The 9667-nt window shown below is 44.0% G+C and overlaps 1 protein-coding gene across 1 annotated transcript; it reads left to right on the plus strand.

The window, feature by feature from the left end:
• The first annotated feature begins 330 nt into the window (after positions 1-330).
• On the plus strand, positions 331-9319 carry Tagap (T cell activation RhoGTPase activating protein). The gene is made up of 10 exons (XM_005321413.5): positions 331-530; positions 1088-1172; positions 1267-1320; positions 1620-1689; positions 2995-3161; positions 3815-3976; positions 4439-4548; positions 5899-6094; positions 6681-6795; positions 7494-9319. Exons 2-10 carry the CDS (start codon positions 1146-1148, stop codon positions 8768-8770), a joined length of 2178 nt encoding a protein of 725 aa, XP_005321470.3. The 5' UTR covers positions 331-530; positions 1088-1145; the 3' UTR covers positions 8771-9319.
• Positions 9320-9667: the final 348 nt, after the last annotated feature.

The following is a 9667-nucleotide window of genomic DNA, read 5'->3' on the forward strand; positions in this document are numbered from 1 at the left end:
TGGACAGAGCTCAGGGAGGGTGGAAGGGAAACAGCATTAAAACAGGATACAAAGGCAGGGGGTCGGGGGAGGCACCTAAAATTACCACTTTAGAAAATAAAACGACGTTTGTGCACAGAATAACACAATTTCTTATTTGCACAACCCACCTCTGACATTAATCAGCACCTTTACCTTTGTGCAGGATGTCATCTTTTCCAACCCTAGGAGTTTACAGATTTTGTGCTTTGAAGTGGAGGCGGGGGTAGGGTTGAGGGGAACCATCCCTGCCCTAAAAGGAATGAGGAAATGAGAACTGAGCAGTGTCTGGCTGGCTCGGTCTGTGTGACAGCCCGTGATGTTCCTTCCGGTCCCAGCAATATTGTGAATTTCCACCTGCCCGCCCCTGCAGTTTATAACGCACAGCACATGAAGTTAGGGCAGGTCAGTCCCTCTGTCAGTGGGCTAGCCAGAGCGGAGTGACATGCCGTGCCTCTCCTTTCCCACAGCGCACCCGAGATAAAAGCACTCTGGCCAGAGACCCTCCGAGGGTAAGTACATAGAACTAACAGGACTAGCAAACGAGCTGCCTCCCAGGTCACAGCTCCCTGAAATGACGTGCAACAGAAAACAGCGATGCGGAGGGTATGTCCGTGTTTAAAAAGCTCCAAACATGGAATGCTTGGCTTCAATGCGAAGGTGGCACTTTCAGGGAGTAGGAATTCTTTAAATGTTATCTTTGGTTCGTGCTTACTATACGTAGCATCCTGGATATACACTTTATACTTTTTGAGTTGGATGAAAAAAAAATAATACGGAGCAATTAATATAGTACTTGAGAGCTCTCCAGGAAAAAAAGGGTAGTTGTTATTGGAATTAATATTCAGCCGATCTCTTGTTGAGGATATAATAATAAATAGCAAAGTTCGTGATGGTAAGGACATCTGGTTTAAGGATTCAGAAATAAGTGCAATCAAATACTGTTCTTAGTGGCATCTGACATTTGGTAACAGGCTGAATGAAAACTTTTCTAACAGTTTCAAACTCCGCTTTGGCAAAGAGGCACTGAAATTGGCCAACTTATTCTTTTCCATGTGATTTATTGTAGACAGAGCCAAGGTCCCTCAGAAGTGAAATCCGTCCCTAAAAAGCCAGCCCAGATACCAATGAGGTTGAGAAGCAACTTCGATGCGGTATGTGCCCATTTTACATCTGCTCATTCATATTTTCTAGAGGCAAGAGCCAAAAGACATTTACTTAATTTTATTTTATTTTTTTCTCTTTTAGTCAAAAACACTAAGTGCCAGTAACATGGAGACATTAATTGAATGTCAGTCAGAGGTAAGGAAGTGATTTTTTTTAAACTTCTTATTTGTATTACCAGAAGATGAAAAGCTTTCTGTTTTAATTGAATATTATTTAGGCTGTTTGATTATCAGTCAGAAATGAACATGATAAATGCAACAAATTAAACATATTAATTGAGATCTCCTATGATACTGATTCTTACTAGAAAAATCAATACATTCTATTGACCTAATTGTTAAGATGAATAAAATGTTGTGTGTTTTGTGGAGAAAGACTGAATAGATTTCTTCAGTCACGATTTATACTGATTGATATGTGATTTATATTTTTAGGGTGACATCAAGGAACATCCCCTGTTGTTGGCATCATGTGCGAGTGAAGACAGCATTTGCCAGCTAATTGGTGAGTTTTGAAAAATACTGATCTTTTCTGCAAGTGCTAACGACCAGTGCTCTTGGTTTGCAAAACCACAGTATTTTACTCTACGAGGAATTTTTTTTTTATAACTGTTCTCCTAAAGACCGCAGAACATTAACCCCTGACTGGCCGGTGTGCTCCAGCTCACTAGAACAGCGAGCACCGTCAGTACAGAGATCCTCTTACAGGCAAACTCCGCAATGCCAGGGGGTTTTAGTGGGGCTGACAAATCTCCTGGCCACTTGTTTTGATGGTCACAGCGTGTGCACGTTGAAAAATACACAGTGCCCCTTTTCTGGGTTCTTCCTTCCCTAATGGAGAATGCATCTAAGAGCTCGTGAAGCGATTGTTGTTGCTCTCAAATCCCAAAGAACCTACATTTGCTCTTATTTATTTATTTATTTTTACGGTGCCTTTCATTGTAACATAACCCCGAGCCCGTTTTCCTGAAGACTCAGGACAGGGCACTTCACTTTCATCCGGCTTCTACTTGCCAGTACAAAGCATGTGGTAACATATGCCAGTCATTTAGAGAATGCAGATTTCATGATTAGGCCAAAGAGAGAAGGAAGGGAACTTTTGAGATACAATACTCATTGCGCACTCTGGATTTTTGGAAGAACAGAACACTGACAATGTGTGGCTGATAACTTTCAAATGCCAGGACTAGGTTCCAGCCTTCCTAAAGCAACCCATGGGGCCCCTGTCCTAAAGTAGCACCCTGAAAGCCAAGGGGACAGCAGAAGTCCTGAGTGGTGTGGCTCCCTCTAGTGACCACGTAGTGCTAGTGCGGCTGCCGAGGGTTGATGGGGCCCGCCCAGCCAAGAACCTTCTCAAGGATCTTGGGCAAGTAAGTCACTTCCTCTCCTGTGAAGTTTTGTTTTCATTCACCAGCCAAAGTAGCGAATTAAAATAATCTATTTAGTCATAAATGCCCCCTGTAGTTATTAAGGCTAGTACCTTAAGATGGTTGTTTATGACCTGCACAGTTATGTTTTGCTAATTTCTTGCAACAAATAGCTGAAGAAGATAAAAACAGGAAAGGTGGGGACGATGAGGAACCTCGGTGTGATATACAAGGGCTGGTTGCCCTGGTAACCAAGTGGTTGTTTTTTCAACTGTTTTTCTAGATCAAAAGTCATGCCCTTTGCTTTCTCAGTTTTTCTGAATTATTTCCCCACACGACTTACTAGAGATGCCAGTGTGCGACCGACGTAGCCATTTCCTTGGATCCTTGCTTATGAACCCTGTAAGCTGATTTTTCTCTTTCTCATGCTTTCTTGTCTCTAGAAGTTAAGAAGAGAAAGAAAGTTCTGTCCTGGCCCTTCCTCATAAGAAGACTGTCCCCTTCGTCAGATTTCTCTGGGACTTTGGAGCCAGACTTGAAAGTGTCACTGTTTGATCAACCCTTGTCAATTATCTGCCAAGAGAACGGCGCCCTGCCCAGACCCATTCAGGTGGGTGTGCTTCACTTGTAAACCTGCTTTGGTTTCTGACATGTGAAAAATCCTTGGATAATATGAGGGTGCTTCTCCTACTAACCTTATTGGGGTTGAGCTTTGGAATTTTCCATTCTTGCAAATGGGGCTCCCACATCCAAGCACAGTTGGAAGAGAAGACGCCAGTTTATGTTCTAGAAATTAGTGTTTGCCAGTGAGCTCAGGGTGACTTCACAGAGGCAAGAAGGCTGGAAATGTATAGCTTCTGAACATGAACAGGCAGAGACAGAGTACAGAGGATATGATCAGAGAGCCCACGTTTTCATGGAAGTATCAACAGGTGGGAGGCCCGATGTCATTTGAGACTGAAAAAATGAGCGCTTCACAACTTACCTCTTAGAAAAACAGCAGGGTGAAGGGAGACAGTTGGCAGTGGCTGCCCTAGGAGCCAGCTCTGGCCTCAAGACTCTCGTTATGACTATCTTAGTATAAAAAAGAGAATTAGCTTTGGGGGGAAAGGATATTTTACGACAGGTAAACTGAGGGACTATTCATGAACATTGTCTTAATTCTCTTTTTCCAACTTGTATAGATTTTCATGTATCTGTACCAGCAAAGTATGTGTCCAAGCCTTGGGTCACCATTTCCTGATCCCACGTCTGTTCCCACAGGATATTCTCGCTATCCTCTGCCTTAAAGGCCCCTCGACTGAAGGAATATTCAGGAAAGCAGCCAGTGAGAAAGCCCGCAAGGAGCTGAAGGAGGCGCTCAACTGCGGGGGAACCGTGGACCTGGAAGGGCTGCCCGTACACCTGCTGGCCGTGGTCTTCAAGGTGAGCCACCACACCTGGGTCAGAGGGCTCCGCCTCCACCGCCTCAGGCAGCAAGGAGCAGGCTCCTCTTCCTACGAGGCACAGCTGAAACTGGAGTCTCATTACTGTAGCTGAGCCTCTTGATTCTTCTCATAAGCACGCTGCTTTAACAATCCCAGGTTTCATTCCTCCAAAACGTTGGAAATTTCCTTGTCCTGGGGCAGAACCCATACCCCTAAATCTGTACCCTCGGAATTCACTGCTCTGGAGATGGTGCCTCTTCCTCTCCCTGTTGGTCAGGAAGTTCCTGACACAGCGTGAGCTTGAGCAAGGTTTCCTCAGATGAACCAAAGGCAGGATGCGGGGATGGATGCGTCTGTGACAGGGCCAGCTGGGGCACCTAGAGGTGGAACAGAAGTCAGGGGAAGTAAGGCCGCAGCACAACACGAGGTGTAAAGAGCCACACCCCATTTTCCCCTCCAGGACTTCCTCCGGAGCATTCCCCTGAAGCTGCTGTCCTGTGACCTCTTTGAGGAGTGGATGGGTGCCCTGGAGAAGCAGAACGAGGAGGACAGAATTGAGGCCCTCAAGCAGTAAGTCCTCGAAGTCATCCCAGGAGGCAGGGCCCAAGGGTCTCCATCTTTTGCTCCTTCATAAAACTGGCCAAGTGCACCGCAATCCATGATTCCCTGAAATTGTGACCTTGGGGAATTAGAGTGTAATCGCTCATTCACTCCCAAGATAAAAACCAGGAGGTTCCCTGGATTTTTTAAAAGTAATTTTAGCCAAATAGAAGAAAGTACTTCTTCAAAACACAGAAAATGACTTTAATACTCACAGAGTTCAAGGAGTGGAGGATCCAAAAATATAAAGCGTTCAAAAGGGTATAAGAGAAAATCAAACGTGGAGACTTTAACCCAAACTAATCAGCGGAGAGTAGGAATTAGGATTATTCTTAACTACAGTGATTGGTGTCGAGCAAGACACTTCTACCATAAACTTCCCGTAAAGGGTAGGAGAGCCATTTGGAAGGGACTTTTTGTTCATAAAATTCCACTGCATATTCTCTATGTTCTTATAATTATCAAAAAGGAACACTATATAAGACATTCCAGTGAGTCACAATGATTGCATATATGACAGTGTGACCTCTTGGAGACAGCACTTTTGCCACATCCTAAGGAAGCCTATCTATGTATTAGAAATGTCCCCCACAGCTAAAAAAATTTTCAATGCCAACTTTGCAGACATGAAGACATCAGAGTGTTTGCCCCACCACCACCAAAAAAAAAATCCTAAGATTATCACAATAATTTTCTACCTAGACATAAAACTCTTTGATAACAACAATTCTTCTGAGAAAGGAAAAGGATCTGTATATTGGGGTCACCATTTCATTCTTTTGAAAAAGTGAGACTTAAAAATCCAATGATTGTCGTTAGTAGTAATGTTTCTATTTAAGTGCTTCCTAGAACCACATTTATGGAAACATCCAGACAGTCTGACTTATTCTCAGAATGGTATAGAAATGGGTCATCTTGGTTTGGTGCTCACAGTTCAAAAAAAATGTCAAGAAAATCAGTCTTGTAATGTTCAAAGAGAATTTCTACAAAGTTAAATGCTTACTCAACAAAATGGTTTTGAAAATGTAAAGGCACATCCTGGTGCTTAATGCAGGCTCTGTTTCATAATTTAAGATCCATATAAATAATAAAGGGCGGTGCTACTGGTGTCACGGTTCTAGCAACCTTGTGGTTAATCAGTCTCATTCCGTGTCAGTTGCCGCTAAAGTATCTGAATGGGCATTTCACAATATTACTGGGAAAATGCACCTTCCCCATTTTAAAGGAAGTCTGGTTTGGGCAGAGCTTTGAACAAGCTACAATAAGGCTGGATAGGCCATCAGCCCCCTTAAAAATTACTGTCCCTTCTCTTTATTCCAGGGTTGCAGATCAGCTCCCCCGACCCAACCTCCTGCTGCTCAGGCACCTGGTCTACGTGTTGCACCTGATCAGCAAAAACTCCGAGGTTAACAAGATGGACTCCAGCAACCTGGCTATCTGCATCGGCCCCAACATGCTCACCCTGGAGAATGACCACAACTTATCACTGGAGGCCCAGAGAGACTTGAACAATAAGGTTGGTTTTGCTTATTTATGAGAAACCTCTGGTTTATGATATCACCCTCTTTGGCAAAAGCCAAGCAATGAGACACTTCTGGATTTCTCAAAGTGACTCAGGTCACAGTTCAGGTCTAAAATGCAGAGTGCTATTGTTGTGGCTCTGCTCTCTTAGAGGTGTGGAGGAAACTGAATGAGTCTGTGTCCTGTCTTCCTGGGAGACAGAGAACATCACACCCCCTGGGTAGGAAGCCCTCTTGCTTCTGTCTTTGGGACCAGGACCCAAAGCACTCGGGCAGTCCAACTACCAATTTGGGAAACTATCTGCTTAAACAATATTTTTTGCATTTTCACAGTAATATTATGAAATGTCCACTCAGATACTTTAGTTATTTTAAAGTCAGTTTTTTAAAAATTCTTCCATTTAAAAATGCATATCTCAAAACATATATCTAACTTGAATGTATATTGTTACCAAATTCCAGTATGCTCTAGTCTCATTTGGGCACCTCCCTAGTAGTTGACTCCAGTGCGTCCTCCTTCCTTGCCTCTGTCCTAAAGCAAATGGCCCTAAAGTTTACGATCTGCTTGTTTTTTCTCCAAAGGTAAAGACATTGGTGGAATTCCTCATTGACAACTGCTTTGAGATATTCGGGGAGAACATTCCAGCTCATTCCAGCATCACTTCTGATGACTCTCTGGAACACACCGACAGTTCAGGTATAGACTGTGCTCTCATTCGATTGTGATCCTGGGGAGAAATTTGTGCCAGTCCATACTAGTGATGTGAAGTCTCCCTGGTATTTAAAGAATTTGCCTTTACAATCACCAATCAGACTGGCCTCGAGTCTATAGGAAAGTCAGGAAACCTGAGAACCTTGCTCCCAAATTTCTTTCTAATATCTCTTCCGTCACTCTTTTAGCCTGAGTCTGAAACTTTTCTCCTTCATATTCTAGATCTCAAATAAATGCTAACTTTACTAAGTAACCTTGAACTATATATCTGGGTAAGAAACTTTAGTCTCTATGTAATGAAGTACAAGTCTATTAAAATGGAAATGGATCCTACAAAGGAACCATTCAAAGGATTAGTTTTAAGATTTAAAATAAAATTTAAAAAAAAATTCAGTGAAGACTGTCCTTCTTCCTTCTTCTCCTTACTCTTTCTCTCTTTCCCTCTCCCTTTTTTCTTCCTCCCTCCCTCATTCATTTCCTCTTTCTTCTTTACTTCTTCCCATCTGAAATAAATTTGGAAACAAAATTTTAATGTGATTTTAAATTTCTAGTCATATCACGCTCCAAAACAGTTCCACCAAATCACCTAGAACCATATTGGGCATGAATAGGGTGGGCTCTAGTAAATATTATTTCTTAAAGAACTTGAACACAAAGCTCAACTCTTCATTAACTTTCCCCAGACATGTCGACCCTGCAGAACGACTCAGCCTACGACAGCTATGATCCTGACTTTGAACCCACCAGTGCCATCCACAATCCCAGCAGGCAGCCCCAGGTTCACACAGCCATGGCTGCCGGTCTGGACAGCAGAGGGCCCCAGGACACCTATGAGTTAAGCCCAGAGCCCATTGTGAGCACAGTAGCCAGACTGAAACGCTCCATCAACCAGGCAGACAGGAGGTTCTCAGAACCCAGCATGCCACCCTCACAAGAGTGCCTTGAGAGCCGGATGACAAACCAAAAACTAACCAAAAGTGAGGATGACTTCACCGCGCCCCAGGCCAGCCCTCATTTGGAAAGCGAGGACACGGAAGACCCATTTCCAGAGGAGGTCTTCCCTGCAGTAGAAGGCAGAGCCAAGAGACCAGTGGACCTGATGATCAAGAACTCAACCCAGAGTTTGCCTTTGCTGCAGGGAGCAGGACCCAAAGCCTTCTCCAGCGGCTCCCTGGGTGGGTCCTCTGACAATTCACCATCAGCTTCTCCTTCCTGTCCCCAAAAAAATTTCTTCACCAGACACCTTTCTTTCACCATGAAGACGGAGAAAAGCAAGCCCAGCAGAGAGATCAAAAAGCACTCCCTGTCATTTTCCTTTGCCTCTCACAAAAAAGTGCTGCCCAAGACCCCGAGCGGTGAGACTGGGAAACCCAAAGACTTCACCAGAGACCAAGTCAAGAAGGGCGTGAGAAAAGAAAGTCAGCTTGCTGGAAGGATCGTCCAGGAGGGCAGGCCTGACGTCTACAGCCAAGCAGCTGCAGGCTGCGGCTTGCCACCTAGGGCCCCCTCAGTCAATGACGTGTTCCAGATGGTTGACCAGAGGAGCCCAGGAAGCCCGCCATCTTATGAAGAGGCCATTCAGTGCCAGGCGTCTGGACTCTTAGCCTATGGCAGCCAGACCGTGGGAAGTATGCGGGCGAGAATGCTGAGCCAGGACTCCATGCCGCCGCCTCTTCTGCCTTCTCACCATGGAGGAGGCTCCAGGATTGTCTGCCATGAAGAAGCACTTAGTGGACGCAGCCTGTCTTCCATGACTGAGTGTTGGGAACAGGGTGGGACTGCGAGTCCCTCTGGGGAAACTCCAGGGCCTGGAACCACACCGGGGAGGCCTGAGCTTCCCAGGCTCAGGACTGTGTCCGAGTTTATGCAGAAGGACAAGCGGGACTATCTCCGGCGACGATGCAGCCAGCCCATCTTTGAGGCTGACCAACTCCAATATGCTAGAGAATCCTACATTTAGGAAGGAAGGCCATCGGCCATGACTCGCTGGTGGCATCTCTGTAAATATGTAACTACAGAAAGAACTGCTTGTAGATTGTCTTCAAAAAAGTCATGAATAAGCTCTTTCAGAAAGTTGTGTAGAGCCCTGCAGGAGGACAGCGTCACGGTGGCACTTCAGAGAGTTTCTGTGCATACCTGGATTTGTGCAATATGTAGCAAATGTATTATAGACAGGTGTTAGGTACAAGGACTGTACCTACCCAATGCCTGAATGCATTTATTTGTGTATTTGTGGTACGTTGCTATTCTTTGCCCCCCGCCCCCCGGGGCATATTTTTGTGGGTTAGTGTTTTAAAATCATCTTTGCTTTTTTTAATGTTTCCTCAAATGTCATGCCAATTTCACAATTTCCACCAATTCCATCTAGGGAAAAATGTTTGACTCGTCAGTGTATATTTACTAAGGAGGTTTGTTTGTTAACTAACCACAGCAGAAGACAGAAATGGAGTCCAGCGTTCAGAGTTGTCAAAAAACATTAGAAAAAAGACCATAAAGAAAATTACGAAAATACTTAAGTAAGTCCTTTTAAGGACTATCTAATTAAATTAGGATAGATTAGTGGAAACACATTACATCAATATTAACTCACTTAGAGCACTTTGAGTTTTCTTTGTAGTTCAATGGTGTCATGCAACAGTTTGGAGGTAAATTATTTTATATACAAAACTTCAATGTAATTTCACTACAATAAATTACCTTTCTTATTTGCAAGTGAAAATTTTCTTTCTTTTTTTTTTTTTTTTAGGTCTGGGGACTGAACCCAGGGGTCCTCTACCACTGAGCTACATCCCCAGTTCTTTTTATGTTTTATATTGAGGCAGGGTCTCACTAAGTTGCTGAGTATTTCAGTGTTTGA

Source organism: Ictidomys tridecemlineatus, chromosome 8 (assembly GCF_052094955.1).
Source record: "Ictidomys tridecemlineatus isolate mIctTri1 chromosome 8, mIctTri1.hap1, whole genome shotgun sequence".
Taxonomy (NCBI): domain Eukaryota; kingdom Metazoa; phylum Chordata; class Mammalia; order Rodentia; family Sciuridae; genus Ictidomys; species Ictidomys tridecemlineatus.

Bases quoted from the DNA above. Each gene is read 5' to 3' on its own strand.
- Tagap (XM_005321413.5), top strand. From the start codon at position 1,146: ATGAGGTTGAGAAGCAACTTCGATGCG. The intron at 1,690-2,994 runs GTGAGTTTTGAA...TCTTGTCTCTAG, and splicing joins CAGCATTTGCCAGCTAATTG to AAGTTAAGAAGAGAAAGAAA. The intron at 3,977-4,438 runs GTGAGCCACCAC...TTTCCCCTCCAG, and splicing joins TGCTGGCCGTGGTCTTCAAG to GACTTCCTCCGGAGCATTCC.